This window comes from Coptis chinensis, chromosome 8, assembly GCF_015680905.1.
Source record: "Coptis chinensis isolate HL-2020 chromosome 8, ASM1568090v1, whole genome shotgun sequence".
In the NCBI taxonomy this organism is placed as follows: Eukaryota; Viridiplantae; Streptophyta; class Magnoliopsida; order Ranunculales; family Ranunculaceae; genus Coptis; species Coptis chinensis.
This window is the reverse complement of record NC_141463.1, coordinates 5,762,068-5,784,638: the sequence shown is the minus strand read 5'-3', so window position 1 is coordinate 5,784,638 and position 22,571 is coordinate 5,762,068. Positions and strand designations below refer to the sequence as shown.

At 33.3% G+C, this 22,571-nt stretch overlaps 1 protein-coding gene and 2 long non-coding RNA genes across 3 annotated transcripts; all 3 read left to right on the top strand.

The window, feature by feature from the left end:
• Window positions 1–3,527: 3,527 nt before the first annotated feature.
• LOC147479542 (uncharacterized) lies at window positions 3,528–6,846 on the top strand. The gene is made up of 4 exons (XR_015204892.1): window positions 3,528–3,577; window positions 4,774–4,834; window positions 5,230–5,314; window positions 6,757–6,846. It is a non-coding gene; the product is annotated as an uncharacterized LOC147479542 (long non-coding RNA).
• Window positions 6,847–9,676: 2,830 nt separating this feature from the next.
• Window positions 9,677–14,468, top strand: LOC147479541 (uncharacterized). The gene is made up of 5 exons (XR_015206369.1): window positions 9,677–9,790; window positions 10,691–10,746; window positions 11,637–11,705; window positions 12,166–12,226; window positions 13,885–14,468. It is a non-coding gene; the product is annotated as an uncharacterized LOC147479541 (long non-coding RNA).
• Window positions 14,469–18,539: 4,071 nt separating this feature from the next.
• On the top strand, window positions 18,540–21,994 carry LOC147479540 (alpha/beta-Hydrolases superfamily protein). The gene is made up of 8 exons (XM_086577403.1): window positions 18,540–18,897; window positions 18,993–19,022; window positions 19,318–19,444; window positions 19,545–19,691; window positions 20,687–20,817; window positions 20,900–21,037; window positions 21,344–21,442; window positions 21,631–21,994. The coding sequence occupies exons 1-8, from the start codon at window positions 18,748–18,750 to the stop codon at window positions 21,844–21,846; spliced, it is 1,038 nt and encodes a 345-aa protein (XP_086433529.1). The 5' UTR covers window positions 18,540–18,747; the 3' UTR covers window positions 21,847–21,994.
• Window positions 21,995–22,571: the final 577 nt, after the last annotated feature.

Sequence of the window (22,571 nt, the reverse complement as noted above, 5' to 3'; positions counted from 1 at the left end):
GATTGAAACTTACACAAATGATTTACAATGATGTGAAGCCGATAACTCCAAAACAGCTCTAGTTTTTTTTTCTTTCTAATTGCCAGAAATTTGTGGCTATTTACACGAGCAAAATGCCAAGAAGCATGGTGCAAGGCAACGATTAAAACCCTACAGCAGCAATAGGCGGCAGCAGCAGCAAGCAGACAACAAGGCAAATAGAAATAAAATCAGGGAGCCTTGCATACATTCTTAACCTTGCCACACGCGTCTTCCCACCGCCCTGCATTTGCATATATATTTGATAAAACTACGTAGTAACCGTCGTTAAGTGGATCTAAAACCAGAAGGTGCTTGATAACTTCTTCAGCCAACTCCACATTTTTGTGAACTTTACATCCACCAAGGAGGGAACCCCACACAACCCCATTGGCCTTGATAGGCATGTTTTAATGAACTCATGGGCTTCTTGAAGGAGCCCTGACCTGCTAAGGAGATCAACCATGCAACCCGTAATGCTCAATTTGAAGAATAATCTCATAATCTCTAGTCATGCTACTGAAAAATCCACGGCCCTCATCTACTAATCCCATATGGCTACAAGCATGCAAGAGCCCAATAAAGATCACCCCATTTGGTCGAATACCAATACGTTATACGAGACATCTTAGAGAAAAGCTTCAGGTGCACAACCTCCAATCATAGCCGACCATGACACAACCGTTCGTTCTTTCATCTCATAAAAAACATCCCGAGCAATTTCTAAACAACCACATTTGATATACATGTCAATCAAAGTATTACAAACTGATTCAAATACTCATGAACTCTCCTACCAAGACCTCACACTTCTCTCAGGCGTTTCATCAAACAATTTTCTAGCCAACTCCATATCATCATCCTGCTTACTCAAATGGGTAATCATAATATTCCAAGTCACAACATCTTTTTCACCCATTTTATCAAAAAACCTTTTCACAACATCAGTAACTCCACAACAAGTATACATATGAAGTATAGTATTCTGCAAAAACAATGGTAAGCGAAGATGTACCTTTTACATAATCACTCCCATACTCCTTGTCTCAAAGATCCGAAACCATGAGGAGGCCATATCTAGCATAAGAAACATTTAAAGGGATAAGTTTCGGTGCTGGAGAGATGATTTCGGTGCAGAGGAAGCTTGAATGATTTCGGTGCTGGAGAGAGGAATGATTTCGGTGTTGGAGAGAGGATTAGGAGAGGAGGAGAGAGGAAACCCTTCGTAAGTTTGATTTCGATACCCCTGCTATGTTTAGATTTCGAAATTTAATGTTTGGATGATCTAAACGGTTCGAAATAGGCTGTTCGATGGCTGTTTCGGTTTTGGCTGTCTACCTGGCCAATCCGTTCTTTGACAAATCTATATATATATATATATATATATATATATATAAAAGCTCGCGCATATTTTCTTTCCTCACCATATCACTCCATTTTTCAACCCAAGTAATATTAGTGGTTACTAAAAAAAAAAAAATGCTAATAATTAGAAACACCTTCCCAAATTTGTTTAAATTTCTCTAATCTATTATTAATTTACTATGGCCTCCTCAAACTAAATAATTAAAACAAAAAACAAAATACCTATTTTACACATTTCCAAAAACATTGTGCTCAACAAATCCACAATAACTAGAACCGACTCAGTGCTGTCCCTCTTCAAATCCTATGGTCTCACCAAATCCCACATCTAGAAACTCATCGCGACCCAACCACGACTGCTCCTAGTCTCAACCGAGAAAACATTAAAACCCAAGCTTGAATATTACAATAGCTCCTAGTCTCAACCGAGAAAACATTAAAACCCAAGCTTGAATATTACAATAGTATTAGCATTTCTTGACACAATCTTGGTAAATTATTTTGTTAAAATGTGGCTTACTTAACGAGAAGCTTAGAAAAGCATATTATGCTTTCCATCAATTTCCTTAGAAGCGTTGTCCACACAGATGATGGTGTCGCCGCCATTCTTAATCGGTTAAATTGGCTCTATAATATAGAAAGCCATATGGGACCAAACATAGAAATCCTGTTAGATCATGGTATGCCCAAATGCAATATCTCTAAATTGATGACGTTTAATCCTCGAACTCTATCTCTTGGACTTGATAAGCTCAGGGAAACTGTATTAGAACTAAAGAAGATGGGTTTTTGTCCTTCAAGTAAAGTGTTTGTTATTGGAGTACATGGTGCTTCGGGGGATGAAGAAGTCTACATGGGACGCAAAATTGGAGGCTTATAAGATTTTTGGCTGGTTAGAAAATGAGGTTATTTCCATTTTCAAGAAGCAACCCTTTGTTATATATGGCCATTTCAGTGAAAAATATCAATTTAGCACTGGATTTCTTCACGAATAACCTCAATATGACCCGCGCAGAGATTCCCAAGTACGCAACTATTTTATACTACTAAGCATGGAAAAGTGAATCATTCCCAAAACCTTAGTTCTTAAACCGCTGCTGTCAAAGGAGTTGATAAGCAAGAATAGCCTTGGTCGAGCATATACAGTTGTCGAACGCGAGTTCTTGAAGAGATTTGTGATCAAGTACCAAAATGAGGTGCCTAAACTTTTGAAATTGTGCCAAGGTAAAATAAGTAAAGAATTTGTTGTTGGGCAGAAGGCAGAAGGAGGGACTCGAGGTTAAGAAATTCTAGAATACGTACTCTATTGCTAATGAAAGATTAATACTTCTCTGTTCAACATTACATAGTTACCTAAATTTGCGATGAAAAATCGGCCTCTCTTCTAAAACCCAAAACCTTTATTTCTATCCCTTGAACGCTGGCTTCTTCTAGAAAACCTGAATAACTAAAAGGAAGTTCTTTGCTCATAAAAAAAAAATGATTCAATCGTTTCTCTCGCATTTCTCAGGTTGGTTTCTTATCACTTCTCTATATCTTTGTGGTTCTCACCTCTCTTTGCGACGTGCCTCTCTCTTCTTTTAAGTGTTTCAGTTTGACGTTGATTTTTTTCTTAGTTTTTTTTGGTATTATGTTCACTCTGTTTGACTAAATCAGCATTTTGATTGTGCAATATATATAGTAAAAGGGATTTGTAAGAATATTTATGTGTATGAAGTAATTTACTATGTTCAATCTTTAAGGTTTTACAGATTCATCATCTCTTTAATCTTGGACTAATTGTATAACCATATGTTAGTGCGCAATTTAATTACTTTGATATTCGATTTTCGTGTTTTTCATCCTTCATGCATAGTTTTTCATTGGTGGCTCTTTTGTGACAGGTTCTTCTTTTTTAGATGATGTCAATTGGACATGGCAAGGGGACGACATGATTTGGTGAACAAAAGTAGATTTGATAGAGGATATTCTTTGGTTTGTCAGTTATAGTTTGATGAACCGACAGCAAAAATTCTTCGCAGACTTCTTTTCTAGCGTGGACATGCATCTTCCAAAGTAGAGTAATTATTTAAGGTTGGTATATTTGCAGTTGATATCAACATAATTTTGCAATATGATTTTTTTTCCCTTGCTTTGATAAACAGGAATGGTTACTGTATCATGGTCATTCCAATCTAGAACTTCTAATTAGCAGGTATGTACTGATCATTGTAGAATTTTATCATCATTGAGATCATTTTTAGCTTTAATATTTGTATAGTATTTTTCTTTGATTTTTTTCCCATTAGCACTACTTACTGTGATTATGCCAAGTTTTAATAGATTTTTCATGTTTGACAACTTTCATTGATTTGATAACATCAAATCAAGAGGGTTACATTCTAACAAGGATAATCGTTGTAAAATTCATTTTTGCCCAAGCTGATTGGTGGGCGCGCATATGCCAAACGACATTTAAATTATGTAAATAATTATGTTAGAAATTGATGTTTAGCATACACTATCATGCAAAATTTGTATTCATCAGCTTATGTGTTTTGCTAAAGAGCATTATGGATAGGTCTACCTCTAAGATTTGGGCTTTGTTTGCTTCAAAATATCATATAGTTTAAAACATCCGCTCTGTCTTTGACTGGATACAATTAGTATTTTAAGGCATCTCACCTTTTGATGTCGAGGTATGGACACACACATCATTACATCATGTTTTACTTGAGGGCTTGAGGTAATGATCCATGCTTTTGAGTTGGGATAATGTTGCTTCATTTCAGCACTATACTGTATAGTATAAGATGTTAGTATTCATTTCTTCATTATTACAATGCATACTCTAATGGTAAATATATGCCCACTTTTTGTGTACCTTCTAGAGGCCCACAACCATTGATAATTCCTCCAGAGAGACAAATAATAATTATTGCCATTTGAATATTACCTCATGAAAATGCCTATTTGGAACATTTGAACACGTCAATTTTTGGATTTTAAGAATCATATTGGGCTTGCGCAAAGTCCACTGAGGATAATATATTAGATTAATGATCCATTTATATGTTATGCGTACTTGATAATGGTATTGTATACTTCATTATAGTAATTATAATAATTAATGCTTACACTAAACTCCCTTTCCCTTCCGAGATTTGTTCTTATGTTTGAAAAATGTGCTTAATTAGCCATTGATGTGGTTTGCACTCCTTTACCCTTCGTTTCTCCTTTACACTGCTGAATGCAATAAATTTAATAATGCAAAAAAATTGAATCTTGGACTAATTGCAATAGATTTTGTTTTTGCGCAATCAATATACTTTGATTTTCACTTCTTTCATATTTGTCATCCTTCGTGAATGGTTTTCATTGGCTCTTTTGTAACAAGTTCTTCTTTCCTAGATGGATTCAATTGGAAAAGGCAATGAGATGACATGATTACGTGAACAGGATGATATGACAGGTCAAATCTTCAACTATACGTTCATCCTAATATTCCTGTTAGATAATTAAGATGAGGAAGCTCTTTTCAATAGATGCTGCTGCAGCTTATGGTATTTAGGGGACACTATAGCATACATTTTTATTCATACCATAGTACCATAAGACAAACCAACTACAACTTATTTTTAATAGACAAGTTTTGGTGTTTTTCTTTTTCATTTTAGTTCTAATCAATTGAATCCCGATGTTTTGTTTTGTTTTGTTTTGTTTTATTAGGTTCCATTATGATAAGTTTCTTTCACTAATTAATCTTTTTATCAATTATTCCTTTAACTCTTTTTACCATCTACCTATTTCATTTTATGGAGTGCGTTAGTGTTTGGCCTAATCAAGTTTTATCTTATGACTTTGCAGTTTAGCTAGCTCCTTGACCACAGGAACAATTTCGATTTTGCGAAATTGTCGGTTATAAACTCATAATGCTAGAGCCGAATCTAAGGTATGTTATGTCTAAGTGAAATAGATAAATTTTGTATTCAAACAATTTGTTTCATTCACTTTGAGCCCTCTTTTTGGTTCTTACTTTTGTTATTTGCCTACATTTTATTCTATATAGAGCGTGTCAATGTTTGGTCGCTGATTATATTATTCCCAAGATGCAAATATGTTGGATAATGCGTTCAAGTGTTGTTATTAGGGGGACATTGTGTATTAAGGATTCGAAAAGAGAACAACAGTATGTTGCTTTAAATAATTGTGTGTATAGGTAGTGGATTCACTGAAGTCACTTGCAGCCATATCCAATATGTCAATTTTAACTGATGAACTGATTGCTTGTTTTAGAATTGAAGCATTAGCTGCTCTTTCTATGATGGGCTCCTACTTGATTCATTAGTGGATTGCTTAAAAAATGTTGACTCACTTCTCAAGGGTTCTACTCTTCCTTCTTCTCTCAATTTCTTCCTCTTTCATTGTTATATTTGCTCAATTTTTTGGCTTTCCATTGTGCATGAGCACTTATCAAATGGAACTTGGAATATCTCATTTTAGATACACACTGTATGTAGGTAATATAACCATCGTCACAGCGTGATTTTGAATTTGCTTACCCACCTTAATTGCGTAGATATGTTTCAATTTATAATTTCATACATATTTTACTTCGTTAAGTAATTTTATTTCCGTTCTACTGGGTTGAACATGGAATTGAAATAAAGTTGCTTGGAATTTTGTCAAACTGATAAATTTTGGCCATTTGATTTGTTTGATATTCTAATATATATTTCAAATGCTCATATATTGCAATAATAGTCTTTGTGGATTTTTTTTTTTTTTTTTTTTTATAATTATACCATCAATTGCTTCTTTATAGAATTTGACCGAGTATTTATGCAAATCATTCATTTGTACATTGAATTCTTTTAGAAATAGATTTCATTTAGAAATGAAGCCTTAGTACTTAAACCTACCAAATCTTACGGGCAAAAAAAAAAAAAAAACACACTAAACCCATATTTCTTCTTTCTGAAAAAAGAGTTTTCTTTCTCATGCTATACAACCAAAACCCACGAAGCCTCCATTTGCCAACAAAAAAAAAACGAAGCCATTCTTTTCAATCCCTCGGTCTCCATTCGATCTCAAGCCAATCTCTCACTTATGTCGAATATTTACGGGTATGTTTTTTTTTTAATCTCCTTCACTTGATTTACTTCAGTTCTGAGTTTCATCTAACAACAACTATCTTCTCTCTTGATCACAACTTTAAAAACTAAGTGGAAAGATTCACCAGGTGTGAAATCTCATTGTATTCGAAAATAGTTTGGACTATTGACAGCCTTGATTCGAGATTTTGTAATGATATGATGACTGTAATTGATGATATATCATCATGATTTTCATTTTTTGTGTTGTTTCAGTGATTTTTTATTTTGGTTTTTGTAGAAAAAGGAATTATTATACAATAATCAATTCATTCAAGAGGTGGGTTTTCTTGGTCTGATTTTTTTGGGAAGCTCAACCTCTTCTTCATCACCAGGTATTCATGCCTATCAACCTATCATGTCATCCTATTCTATCAAGTAAGATGTCTTCTTATCTCTTCATGGTTGATAAGCTTTTTTATATGAAATGTTCATTGTCTTCTTATATGTTTTGTTTTAATAATTTTATTTATCTTTTGATATATGGGGGTTCTTATTTTTTGAATTTGTTGAATTGAGCTATTTTCAACATGATGAAAATAAGTATGTGAATGGTAGAGAAATTTACTGGTCAGTCCAAGTGATTGATGCTAAAGACTCAGTTGTTTGTTTGATTATTTATGTTGGTGCAAGAAGAGCAAAAATAAAAGGAAAAACAACATCACTATTAGTTTTATTGGTAGTTGGTATTGTTATGCTTATTTAAGCTTAACTCGGGTGATGGAAAAAACTTTGTATTATTTTTCAGTTTCAAAATTGAATATCCAATGCCAGAACCACTAATGGCTTCTAGCACATGTAATTTTGGTTTGCGCAAGGGTATTTGTGTACCTTGATTAATTTCAATGACTCGGGTATAGGCAAAAAATCAAAAGTTGGTAACTTAGTAAAAGCCACTTTAAATGGAAAATGTATGACAGATCAAGACTAAGTTTTTTTTTTTTTTTTGTACAATTGATTCCTTCTTTTTGATATTAGGTTTTACATGCAATCGTGTTGTCATTGGATGACACCCATTTTAATAGCTGTTGAGAATGTATGTCAGATCCAAGTGAAACTCTTATTTGTTTTGTGTTTTTATGTTTCACTATTTACAATTTTTATGATTGGAGCTTACCTAAATCATGTGTAACCAAAATCATGTGTAGTATAATCACTTGGAATTATATGTTGATTTCTTCAACGGTCACTTATTTTATTCTCTTTATTGTTCTTCTTATCTTTCATTTGTAAAGCTTAATTAGATTAAAAATTATTTAGCTTTCTGCCTGGGTAAGGGAATTCCTTTGCAATGGATAGTAAGATCTTTCAATCTAAACCTGATCAAGTTGAGTAGCTTAGTGTTAGTAAGTAATTATCATTGTTGATCAATAATTTTTGAAGGGTCATACAAGAACTATGTAATCCTTTTCGACGGATTGGTTTTACTTTGTAATAAGGTTATTTGGTTTCATCTCAATCGTCACTATGCTAAGTTGAAACTAAAAGTGTAACACTACTATGCTTATTTCTTCTTTTAGGCATGTGTTCAACAATTATTTGTTGTTTTCCCTTTTAGGCATTATGTTATGTGGGAAAAGATATTGTGGTGCATATCCATCTATTAGTGTTCTCAAATTCAGGGGAATATTGTGTGGTGCATATCTATGTAATAGGGCAATTATCACTCACACATGTTAGTATATCATTTGTTGTCCTAGACTCTTTGATAAATGATACCTCTTCTGCAAATAATGATACTGATATATTAGATTTAAAAGTGCTACTCGATCATACATGGAAACAGGTGTTGGTTGTCATCTTGATTTCTATATATTTGAATAGGCCATTGATTTTATTGTGGGCTCTTATTTGGAGGAACCATTTTTGTGCTTAATTAAAGAAGGTTCATTTGATTTAAGGTTTAATTTTTTTTGTTTCCAGTTAAAGATGCGCCTTGGCAGAGTTATATATTCAAATGTGAAGGATCAGTGTCATCCACTATTGTATAGGTATTTTTTTCACTTATTGCATACATAACTATATCGTTTCTCTTTTTTCGTAGTCAATAAGAAAATTGAGAAACAAAAACAAAAAACTCAACTCACGATTATTGCTTCTTTCTCCTATTCATTCCAAGTATCGATCATTTTCATTTTTTTTTTGTCTTATGTTTAATATTACTAAAACTCTTAATGGTACTAGCTAGGGTCAAATTTTTTGAAAAATAAGAAAGGGTATTAATTGCCACTTATATCAATTTTAATAACCACATAGTAAACTATTATCTATGAATTTATTGTCGCCCTAAGTGAGATTTGAACAACTTTCAGAAAAGTAGAACTTCATTGTAATTTTTTTATCTCTACAAAATCAAGTATAATTGAAATCAGGTTGTTAAATTTGTTTTTCATTCTTTTTTGTAAATCAATATTGCCCGGTTTGGAAATTTTGAGAAGTTTCTGATATTTAGTCAAAGAAAACAACCTATGCAGGAGTCTTTCGCTGATTAACAAAATTTGAATTGTATGCCGGGGGTAAATAGATAATTAAAAACCCAAAGAAGAAACAAAACCTCAACCATGACGGCAACATCATATTTATCAAATCTATCTGAAGAAGAAGGATTACCAATAACCAAAACACTTCGCTCACTGCTCTAAACATTTTATTTTGATCGAATGTTTCTTGGGTTTAGGAGCATTACAAAAATCAGTTTTGGAGCTAATACTAAATGCAAAGGATTTAACAATAGCTCATTAAGAGTCACTGATAGGTGAGTTCTTAGCTTCGAAGAAACCTTCTTATGAACAAGTTATTTGTTATGTTATGTCCTCTTATATGACATTATTGAGTTGATGTTGACGCCTACTGATTAAATGCCACAAAGACGATTGATTTTATAAGGTCTTCGAAGTGAGGATAAGGTAGTCAGGTGCCTGATTGTTGTATGACATGATGCAAAAAGAGGTGATTGCTTTGAGAAAATTCAAGCACAAAAAAGACCAAGGCCTTAAAGACAATATTATCATTCAACCTACTCATTTTAAGTTATAACTTCATTGTACGTCCTAACTATACCTGGCAACTCATGGTGTTACAAATGTTAGCCAAGAAGGTAAAGAGTACAGTAACAAAAGCAATGGACGTTGAAACTAAGAAGATGAGAATGGAAGTAGATGCTATGGAGAAGAAGGTAGCTTCCATACGTGTGGAGAAAGACGATGAAAAGAGAGCTAAGTGACTAGGTAGTTTAGAGCAGCCTACAAACAGTTCTCACTTGCTTCCAATAAGAGGTAGGATGTATAATATATATGCATTATTTCTTTTTGGTTAGTCTTCCTTTAGTTGTCTCTTTCTAGCATTAATTAGTTTCTTTAGTTGTCTCTACCTTTAGCATCAATTAGTTGAAGGATATTGTGATTATTGTCAAATGTCTGAATTCTGATAATGTTTTTGGTCCTTTATACTTATTCACATCCTCTTCTATCATCTCCAAGGCTTCAAGAAGTGAGATTTCTCAGTAATTGATACCCTGACTACTATTGCATACATCATCGTTATTGGATATCGATTGAGCATTAGAACTTTACCCATATCAATAGATACAATTTGCTTCAATTATGAAAAAGAAAGACAATTGGAAAATCATAAGAAAACAGGATTTTGACATTGGCAATTCTAAATTAAACAAGTTCAAACAACATATATTCAGTAGATAATCCACTTACGGTGTCTTAATTACTCCCCCAGTGTAAGCAATGGCTGTAATTGTTAGATGAGGATGTAGAAGAAGTATCTCCTGAAACACAATAATAATCTTGGTATAATGTTTAAGTTTAAGATAATCAATTTTATCGAAAATGAAATAAGATTGCTTAATATGCCTGTTTTAGGATATACTATACCAGTCATAAAGATTACAGAGTCCACCTCCAAAAACCATAAATGGGATGATATTGCTAAACTATACCAAAGTGTTAAAGGGGCAGTAATATGTCACTAAATCTGATGATACAGTGCTACACGATCTTTCTTAATTGATTGGCCTTGGAATTGATTGAGATGAAGGTCTATTTTTCCACATTGACTGTTTTTCCAATCTACAATAGATTATTATATTATGAACAAATGGGAGCTCTTTGTTTCATTTATTGTAAGTGTGGTAGATGATCAAATTCACACTGGCTGTGTAGGTCGTGGTATTAGTGGTGATTATGGGCCATATCGACAGTTCTGCAAGAGTTTGAAGGTATGTCTTTATGCCATTCATTTAATTTTTATTTTTTTAGGTCTTTGTACGGGTTTTCTTTATATGAAAATCGCCATTTTAGTTTGTATAGGTTTTCTTTATATGAAAGTACACTTCTGAATTCATGTTTTTATTACATTCGGGTGTATTTGGGGATTTCTAGCTTCCCATCTTCACATTGCTCGGTGTTTGAGAAAAAATATCTCGGCAACACTGTTTATTTTGATGGATTTTAGAAAATGGTTGTTAGGATATTGTATTGTTAACTTATATCACTCATTTTAGGGTCTTGAGGGATTCTAAATTTTGGATTAATGATTGTTAAATCTATATCCTTGAATACTGTTCCATTGTTCTTCTCTTATTTGGCTATGGCCCTACATTTAATGTCAACATTTAAGATACTAGACGGGTGATCTTCATCTACTGGCACCACTTCACCAACTCTTCTCTGAGGTTGTACATTGGTACGATTACCACCACCACTTACCAAATTTGTCTAACTCTCAAACTTAAAGGGTGCACGACTATACAATTTATTTGTTAATTACCACAAAGTTCCTTTTAAACAAGTAGAGTGTGATATAATGTGATCATTAAAATCTTCATGCAGATTAATCAACGACACGCTAGGTTATTATGTAGGATCTTATTTGCGTTTATGGTGATAGTTTTAGTGTCGGGGTTTTTAAATTATCATGGGTTAATAGATGATTAGTTATATATCGTCAAACTATGACATCTTGCACACAATCTTTTCATATTCTATCCAATGCTTTTAGTTAAAATCCATTTCTTCAATGTCTAACAATTTAAAAATCCATCACCATACTCACGTCATTGAGCTCAACTTTTTCTTAACTAAGCTCAGGTTGATATTTGTCTTGCAGCTATTACGCTCTTTGACATTGTCTGTTGTTAAAGGAGGCTGGATGCCAACATGGAAACTACACTTGCAAGTACGACTTCCTCTACCATTAAATTTTGTTTCCAATGTTGGTATGAAAATCGATATCAAGAAGTTAATTTTAGTATTGTGTGAGTCTTTCATGCATTTATTAATTAACCTTATTATTGGTGTATATAGTAATTTTTATATATAAAAAAACTTTTAGTCTTTTCAAATGTGTTTAGAATAAAAATTTAAATACACACTTTAATTTGTATTGTTCGCGTGAGAAATACAACCAAAAAATAAAAATATCCTTCGTCAAACTTCAAATAAACAAGAGAAACCCCTCTTCGTGAAGCAAGAGAAAAAGAGGAAGAAAAACACCAATCCCCCGAAAACTCTCTCTCAAAACAAGAAACTCATCAATTCTCTTGGGTTATCTTCATTAAACAAAAATCTTAGTTTTCATTGTACAAGAAATTGAGATTATTGAAAGTTTTGATTTTTATACGAATTGTTTGGTGTAGATTGGAGTGATATCTTGATTTGGAGTTTGATAGGAGATAGAAGTGAATGTGAAGATTGAGGGTACGTCTCTATACATTCTAGATCGATATTTTGTCTTATTATTTATGTATTTTTATCAGTTTGTATGGTCGTAGGAGATCAAAGATGTTTAATTGAAAAGTGTTTCATATGGATTATTAATCATCCATTACTTTTAGGAGTAAAATATATGTTGAGCACAGCTCTATATTTGGTATTCCGTCTCATTACAATGCACTATTTAGAAGTTGTGCATTGTTAGGGAGTGATATATAGGGCTGCCTTTAGATATTTCTTTTTATACTATGTTGGCGTTTAGTATGTTTGTTTTTCTTTATGAACTACAGTAACTACTATTACAATGCAACTCATTACACAAAACTACGTGCACCTTTCAGTTGAAGTGTTGTAGTGCAACATTCGACAAGTGCTATTTTTGTTATGGCTCCATTCTTATGGATCTATAACTTTCCAACAGCTCATTTTTATACCAAAAATTTGGTTATCTGCAAAGTTCAAACAAAAAAAAAAAGTCGGACTTTATATATACTTGAGGCCTTTTAGGCCTTCGGGCGAGGATTTTTTTTTAAGTAAGATATAGAAAATGTGAATTTGTTTAAATATTAATTTGCATGTAGGTCAATGAGATTGGAGAACTATATGTCTTTGATACCAATTAAAATTATTATATATATATATAGCTTTTTCATATTTCTTTTTATGATTCCGTATGTATTCCTTTTTGTGGATCTACTGATCGGAGGAAGTAAATTTTCCCTTTGTAGTTAACTGCTTATATATGTTTCAAGTAATATGATCTTAACTTTTCAATCTACAGTTGAACTTGAGATTTTTTGCTAAAGGACACTTTGTGCACAGTCAACATGTTAATAAATCACGAGGGAAATGTATTTTTTTACCTACACAGGAGGAGGGTCAAAGAGTTCAATATTGTACTAGGAACTCAAAGCAGTAGAGATGGGACTCAATATCTGTGTGCAACTAAGCATCAATAAAGTCTCTGTCTGTTCAAACTCTCTTAGGAAAATTTAAATTCTCAAAAGTTTAGTAAGGTGAATATTTATTCATGGTTTGATTTTTTTAGCAAGCAATGCAACTAAACCTTCGCTATTCTTCATCAGGTATTCATGTTTTTCATGTCTTCTATAATGTTATGCCTTTATTTGCCTTCTTCTTCATGACTATTTTTTTTCTCCACAAGTACTCAATCCATTACTTATAATGTTTTTGTAAAAAATCGATCTTTGCATTGCTAGCTTGAGATGGTTCAACTGTATGCATTCCTGCTTCTTTCGATATGTCATATACATATTTTCAAATTACTACATTGTTACTGGCTTGCTACTATATGTTACTTGAAATTTAATATGTAAATGGTTAGGCTGTCTTAGTCTTAGTGGAATGAGCATATATGAATGTGCACACCGATCTTGATTCATGTAAATGGTGGTAATAGATGAAGACCAATATATGGACGATGCTATATAACATGTCTATTCTTATATATATAACTTGATTTCTTGATGATAGTATATAGAGATCTACTCATCTTATAGATAGATAGTTACAGAAAAAGTCAAACTTAGAGTGTTGTTTTACTATTAAATTTTCACATTCATAACTTGGTCGCTCTAGCTTTTGTATTTTGACACGCGTGACTTGGTGTTATGAATTTATAGGTTTCATTGTATTGTTGTGGAGATAAAGAAATATTGCAAACTTTCATTTCTATTTGAAAGTGCAATTCGTGGTTATGGTGGAGACAAACACTAAGGGGGCGTTTGGCAAAAAAGCTATAAAGCTAGAAAGGAAAAAGCCATTACAATTGGAAACTCTATTTGCGTAGATAGAGAAGATCGGGAGCTGATGGGTTGACGTCTGATTTGCTTTGGCTGTTGGATAAGCCCAAGATAGGAAGCAGGAACCAAAGTCTATCCAGAAAGCAAGAGTTTTGAGTTTCTAAAACTCTACCCAACCTAATTTAAAGGGCAATTCAACCTCCTGCTCTTCCGTTCTCTTCGTTATTGGCATGAAGTTTAAGCATTTTTCTTTCTGGCTTTGTGGCTTTCTATCCAAATGCCCCCTAAGTACAACAATAAATTTGAGTGCATCATGTCAAACATGGTGAGACTCTGTGAGACACAAATCATCGTGTTTTAATATTTTCTCAAGTTTGTTTGAAATCAACATGTGTTTGAGAACTAATGTAAATAATACCATTGTCGACGCACTTAAGTTGCAAAATCTTCAAGCAATCTTACTGTTATTTTGATTTTTTCCAACATGATATTTCTTCTTACATTTTTCTTTCACACATTCATTTCATTCCTTATTATGTTTATTTTAATTGTGAATATATATTGCAATTTGATTATAAAAGGGATATGATAAAAGAAATGCTAGCAAGTTTCATTGTATATAAGCGTGTGCAGCAATGGAAACCAAATAGTTTGAAAGGAATATTGATACTACGCCACTTGAGAAGCATAGATCATTGGAGTTGTTGTCAGGAAAGAGTGGTCGGGCATGATGTTCAAGAAAATTTTAAAAAATGAAGACTAAGCTATCTTAATCCCTACTTGAATGGTTTGAAAGGAAGTGTTGGTCGATGAATCCTCTCTCTCTGAGTGAGAAAACCTCTTCGTTTTGATCAAAACTTGAATCATTAAAATATTTTGGAGTTAAATTTTTTTTATACATAATAATTCAAAAAAATAAATTATATATATATATATATGGATTGTTTCTTTTTATTCATCTCATTGATCGAACTCAAAATCTAATATGCTACTTTAGTATATAGATAGTAGATCACCTCCCTATATTAAAGCAGCTGAGGTGGACAATTTCTTTCCTATGTGGCAATTTCCCAATACTTGGTTTTGTCACGTGGATCACTTAAATTTCAATTTGAGTGCAAGTGCAATTTTGAGACCGGAAGGCTATTGGTTGTTTCCTATTAAAAGTACAACTCCCTCATCTATTTCACTTATTCTAAAACTTCTATAATCTCTACATGTGAGTAATATAGTAGAATCAATTAGTAATATTTTTGTTTGTTGTATAGTAGAACGAACTCGAATATATTGAAGCACCACCGAAAAAGAGTTCGTATATGAAATTAGAAAAGAAGGCTCTAATGGAAAAGTCTTGGACGACGATCATAAAAGATGTTAGATCACCTGTTTATTATATTTTCAATTTATAGGACAAAGTTTAAGGTGTGTGATTTTGTTGTGGGTTTCCACATTGTTAAACAGGGTGTTTAGAGTGCTTTGAGATAGAAAGACTCTTCTCTAATGTTAACTAGACCACTATGATAGATGAAACAAAAAGAACTGTCATCACGCCTGAGTGCCTGACACATAAAGTACATCATTTTGAATGACAAAAGTGGAGAAGATGAAATAGAGCTAATCAAATATTTGCCTGAGGGATTAAGAAGGGACATCAATGATATCTATGCTTGGGTTTAATCAAGAAGGTGACACGAATTACTATGCTTTGATGTACTCAGTGTTTTCATTATAGAATTGTAGAGTATTGGTTTACTTTAGAGTTATATATATGTAGGTTGATGTTTTCATTATAGAATTGTAGAGTATTGGTTTACTTCAAAGTTATATGTAGTTGAATCATTAATTATTTGTAATTTTAACTAATGTAATCATTATGATCATGTGTATTTTTCATCAACCCATGACCTTAAACTCTATCACGTGGGTCACAACTAGCTAACAAGCTTATAATTATGGTAGTCATGATCTTTTGATGTCTAAAACAAGTGTTTTATCACGTGTATGTCATTGAACCTTAAGGCGTTGTGCTAACGTCATGCTTAATTTGAATTGAATGATATGTTTTTTCAGGAATTTCATAACTCTATTTATCGGGATTGAATTGGAATTGGATGACCCCCAAAAAAAACACTTCATATATACCTTTGTTTTGAAGTGTGAGTGAGAGGTTTTTGGATAAGATGCTAACTTCTTTGGTGTGTATCATCAGTTAGTGCTCAAGGATCCAATAGAACTATTTGGAATATAGGACGGATGAGAATATGTCTTAGCAAGGAGTATAGGTTCAGACTTTTAGAGAGTTATCTAGGTTATAAAGAAGAAATTAAGAACATCACCCATGGAGTTGCTACAATCTAACACGGTACCACAACACATAAAACACAGTGGATTTATAGTTGCATTGGATTCAGAGGTTGTAGCTAAAAGGAGAGTTGCATCTCCACCTACCTATTGAATCTCTACTCCCTAGAGCTTTCGATAACGATGCAATAATTCTCAGACATGCACAAAAATTTGAATCATTACAATATTCTATAGTTAAAACTTTTTGGTACATAATAATTCAAAAATTAAATTGTATAGTGTAATATTCCATGACTGCATATATAATATTTTGATATGTAGTCTATTTCTGTTGGGTCACTTCCTCTAATAGCCAATTACTCATAATGTGACTGAGTTCCTCTCCCCATCCTAAATTAAAGAACCACTATAATAATTAGAGAATATAGAGTACCTGAAGAAGCTTACTAGAAGACTTGGAGGAGTGTTTAAAGATAACAAAATGGGAAAAATAGAAGCTACCTTTAAGAGCGACTGACTTCACTTCTTGCTTAAGTCAACTGAAATAGATACTCAAGAGATAAGTTAAAAATATGACTGATTGACTACACCTGTAGAAATTAGAGAAACAAGTGGTGAAAGAGACACCACATGTTAAGTAGACTAATAAAGACATTATGTGTTAAGTGGTGGAAAAGTAGACTTTGGACCTCAAGAATCCCAAACGGACCAAGCCAGCCTAAACCCTAATAAACCTTATTTCTAGACAGTTGTTGGGGGACTTTTTGTTGTACTAAAACGTGGGGGCCCCTGGCGGCTACCTAGATAACCTGCGTGCCCTATAGCTGCCCTGCTGGAACCGCAAAATGATTTAGCTTTTAGTCCTAATTATAATAGCAAATTGTATTGGTCTACAGTTATTCGTTTATTAAAATTGATGCTTGACTGAGTTGACTTAGTGTTGACTGCGAGTTGACCGTTTTCTAATGAACATCCATTTTTTTAGGACCAAACGAAAATATTATGATTAACAGTAGGACTAAATATTAAAAACTCCAAAGATAAAATCAACACTTTTAAAATAAAAGCAATTTTAAAAGCTACTGAATTTACTTCTTTGCTAAAGTCAACTGAAGATAGATACTCAAGAGATAGGTTAACCCATTTGCTATCTTAAAAAATCAAAGCGAGAATACACGTGTGGAAATTAGAGATGCAAGTGGTTAAAGTGACAACACGTGTTAAGTATACTAATGGGCTAAGAATTAAAAAACAAAGAAATTAAAAGACACCACAAAATTTGGACTAATTAATTGCTTTCTTTATCAGGTTTTCTTTCCATATATTTGTTTAATCGATTTTGATGCATAAGCTCTACTAGCTACATGTAAGATTTCAACAAAATTTTGTTTTGTGCTTAATTTTATTTGATGATATAAGTATTCTGAAGTTAAATACTAAAAAATGAATATTCTAAGGTTAGTTCTCTTTTGTAGTTTTTTGGAATAAAGGAAAAACAAACTTAGATTGAACCTTTAGATTAAAACCAATTGTGGTTTCTCATATATGAAAATCTCATTTTGATATGTCATTTATAAGTATAAGTAGAAGCAAAGAGGTATAATTAATTGTTTTCTTTAGTGGGTCCAAATGTTACAGTAATTGGGGTTAGAAGTAGCAAATGCTATAAAGAAATGCCAGTAGGGCTCCTTCGTGCTAGTCTTCCCAACACTAATGACCAACAATGCAAATTTTTACTTTTTAATGGATTTTGTTCACTACTCTATGTTTGTAGCTTTGTTTAATAGCCCTAACAAATTATTGGCACCAGGAACTTTAATCAATTAATTTATTGTATAAGTTTCAATATAATTTGGAAGTCAGATTTTTTATATATAATAATAAAATGAAAAAAATTTACTGTATAAGTTTCAATATGGCCCAAAATGTTTTGGTTGAAGTCAGATTTTTTATACATAATAATAAAATGAAAGAAATTATATAAAAACGGTCCAGGGTCCAAAAATATAGTGACAATCTAATACGTGGGTATCTTGCACAAACCACAAAGTCATAAACTCAAACCACGTTGCTACGACAGCTGGACTATTATTTTGTAAAAAAAAAAACCCCGCGTTGTACTGTATAATAACTCCGAGTTACAAAATCTAAGTAACAAAGTCAACCTGTCAAAAGAGCGCACGTGAGGTGAGATAGCAATAATAAGTTAATAACAAAGAGTACAAATGTCCTCCGCACATATTAATTATTCACTCAGTTTCCGTCTTCTTCCTATTTCTTCTTTCTTCTTTCTTCTTAGCATACGTCTAGAATCTCAATTTATATTCTCACGTAGAAAACTTCTTCTCATCCCATTGCTTACATCATCACACACGTCATCCTCATTGTGCTTCTTCTTATATAAGTTACAGACCACTTGTCTTTATTCTGGATTGAAAAATGGGTAAAGGAATAAGAATTGAAGGTATTACAAATGAATTACAGAGGATTTTAGATGCAAATAAAAATATGGATTATGCGCCAGCGAGGCGTTGTGTTCGTGTTGCTTTTAAAGATGTTCAGCTTGGTATTGACCATTGCTTGTTTAAGGTGATATATTCTTTTCTAGTTTGAATTATTTGCTTTTGTTCATTATCAGTAATTCAGTATGCAAATAAAATTCTCTTTTTTTGGTTGTTTTGCAGATGTCTTATGATGGGTTGAAAATGGAGGAGGTACATATATATACATGTATCTTTTTCATTGTAGTTTCCGTTTATTCTTGAAGGAAGGTTCTTTTTCACTAGGTGGAACATGTCTCCATGTTGTTAGTACTTAGTAATACCAAGCATTAGGCTTTTGAATGCTAAATATAATAAGGAAGCACAACAAGGGTTTTTGCAAACACATTCGGGCCATTGATGGTACTTCAATACTTAAAATGATGCAGTAACTTGCCATTACGAAATATCTGACAATATTATATCAAATTTTTAAACCAAGATACTGATTTTAGATGCTTTTATACAGTCATTTGAGAAGAACTCTAGAGGATTGGAAATTTTCTCAAAATGTTGGCTTCCAAAGACATCTTCAATAAAAGCAGTGGTCTGTTTTTGTCATGGTTATGGAGACACTTGCACATTTTTCTTTGAAGGCATGTAGCTGTCAACATTAGTTGTCAAAAAAAGTTCATATTGCTTGTTAATTATATTTGGAGTATCTAGGAAGTTATCCTCCATTTTCAATGTTCACAGGAATTGCTAAGAAGTTAGCATCTTGTGGATATGGAGTTTTTGCGATGGACTACCCTGGATTTGGTCTTTCAGATGGTCTTCATGGTTATATTCGCAAATTTGACATGATTGTAGATGATGTTATTGAGCATTTCTCTAAAGTCAAAGGTATAATAGCACCTCTTTTACTGTGGATGTTGTTATCAGTTTTTTGATTTGATTGTTTTGTACTTTCTTGTAAATGGCTCGTATTTATGTGTCAATCAGTATATTCGTAGTATCGCATAATGATTTTATCTTAATGAAGAAGAAAACTATATTGAAAAACGAGATAGAAATATGGTAAGTAATCATCTTATATTAATGTTCTACAAAACTGTATCCAAAACTCCTTAGGGGTTAGGCATTGTCAGTCCCGAATGGTAGTGGACCCATTGCTGGCTCTAGTATACCAGGCTCAAAGGCCATGACCACCAACCCAAAGGGCTCAATAAGTACACGAGTGAAAACAGGGGCAGATCCAGGATTGCCACTCAAGGGGGGCTGCTATAACTAACATACACTACAAATATATTTTTTGGGGTGAATTATACACTATTATAACTAGTTTTTTTTTTTCCGACGGAAAAGTTGGGTGTGCTGCAGCCCACCCCCGCCCCCCCTGGATCCGCCTGAGTGAAAACTTGTAGGTGCTGCTTGCAATGTTTGAACCGGCAACCGCCCACATGTGGGGAGGGGGTTTACAGGCTTTGTGCATTCTGGAATTTTTCTGATGCTCTACTTGATATGAAACAATTCGGGGGTAACTCAGGGTTAAAAGTGTGATAAAAATGAGATGGTCCACTATCATCTAAAACTTCCTGTGAATATTTATTTGGTATGCGGAGATGGTGCTCAAACAAATGTCTGGATGATCTTTGTTTACTCTTTTGAGAGAAGATGTTAAAAATGCAGTATAATACTTCAAAAGACCTCCCATCCAATATTCCAGTGTGCTGTTTTACAGTAAAAGTGAAAACTGAATATATTTTTATTTTTAGCATTTTCACTTTTCTTGAGGTGTCTGTGCCATACATAAGTTTCAATGCTGTTCTAGCTAGGAGATGTGATATTAGATGCTGAACTACTTTACGAGCTTATATGTTGATTCTGCTGGATGACAGAATCCCAGGAATACAAGAGCCTCCCTAGCTTTTTGTTTGGTCAGTCTATGGGTGGAGCAGTTGCTTTAAAAGTCCACTTGAAACAACCAAATGCTTGGGATGGTGCTATTCTTCTTGCACCCATGTGCAAAGTATTATCCTGAACCTGAATTCGTAATGAGGGCTTATAGTTAGTGATATGTGACTCTAATCAACTGAAAGCTTTCCTTATAGATTGCAGATGATATGGTTCCACCTTGGTTAGTGACTCAGCTTCTGCTTGGTATTGCCAAGTTTGTTCCCAAGGCAAAGTTAGTTCCGCAAAATAACTTGGCAGAGAAGGCATTCAGAGACTTGAGAAAGAGGAAGCTGGTAGGTCTCCTGTTCTATACTATTCCATATATCTTGGTTTTAGCAGAAACTGTTTCACGGGACTTATAATTTTGGTTTCTCTCCTGGCTGGTGCAAATGTGGCTGGATTTTGTTGATGGTTTTACCATCTTGGTGGTGCTAATCTACTTGTTACTCCAATTACATAGAGGAAACATACATCACAGCAATGATGAATATATATGAACTTTGCATTTTTTGTTGCATGAAATTTTGGCAGTCTTCTTGGTTTTTCTATCGATGGTCCTTGCATATTTGACCAATTCTTTTGTTTACTGACAAGTGCAGGCTGCCTATAATGTGATTGCTTACCATGATAATCCACGTCTGCGGACTGCTGTAGAGTTACTAAACACTACTCAAGAAATAGAAGATCGATTGGAAGAAGTATGAGTATTCCTGCTTCCTTCTCTACAGTCTATATATTACAGGATAGATTGGATTTTTTGTTTTCTTCTTTTTTGATTGATAGATTGGATCTTAGTCTTCTTGCTAGTAAACTCTGTTTTTTTTTTTTTTTAAATATCACTGCTGATCTTTGCTATGTGTTAAAGTTAACAAGTAATATGGTACAGGTTTCTCTGCCATTGTTGATACTGCATGGAGAGGCTGATTGTATAACTGATCCATCAGTCAGTAAGGCTTTGTATGAGAAGGCGAGCAGCTCAGACAAGAAGCTCCTTCTTTATAAAGATGCTTACCATTCTCTTCTTGAAGGTGAAACTGATGAGATGATATTTAGAGTTCTTGGTGATATCATATCTTGGCTCGATGAGCACAGTACTCAATGAGCACAATCCAGAGAAGTTTTCTTGCTGCGGTTTCCAGTTACTTTTCTGTATGTTATTTTTTAAAAAGTTTTATTTTTATGAATATCTACAATAGAAATGAATGTGGCCACAGTTTCTTTTTTAATTTTATTGATATATGTTGCCTTTCTATACTTTTGTGCTAGGAGGAATTGTTAGAAGAAATCATCTTTTTAGTTTCAATTCTATGCCCAATTATAATTTTTCAGTTATTCCGTCAGCAAAAATATTTCATAGACCATGTACAATTTTTATTTTTTCTCGTGCATATTTAAGTTATGAGGAAATAGCCAAATAGGTTTGATTATGAAGATTGCTAGAATGACATGCCAACCGTGAAGGCTGCTGAATTGGGATCACCTACCCAAGCTGGCCAGGAATTTGTGGAGTGGAATGCGTGCCACAAAAACTGCTTCGTTGTGTTGATTCCGAAGGTTTGGGGATTGAACCTGCTCATGCAGCATTGAGTTTGAGTTACTGATCTCATTGAAAACACGCAAAAAAGAAAAAAAGAAAAATCCATTTTGACGGGGTATACTGTTCTCATTTAAAACATGCAAAAAAAAAAAAAAACCCATTTTAACTGGGTACCATTCCACATTATGATTGACACCAAGCTTTTTTTTATTACTCTTAATGAGTAACTAGCTCTCCATTTTTTTTTTTTTTTTTTTAAAAAAAAAATGTTTATAGGTTAGGACACAAAC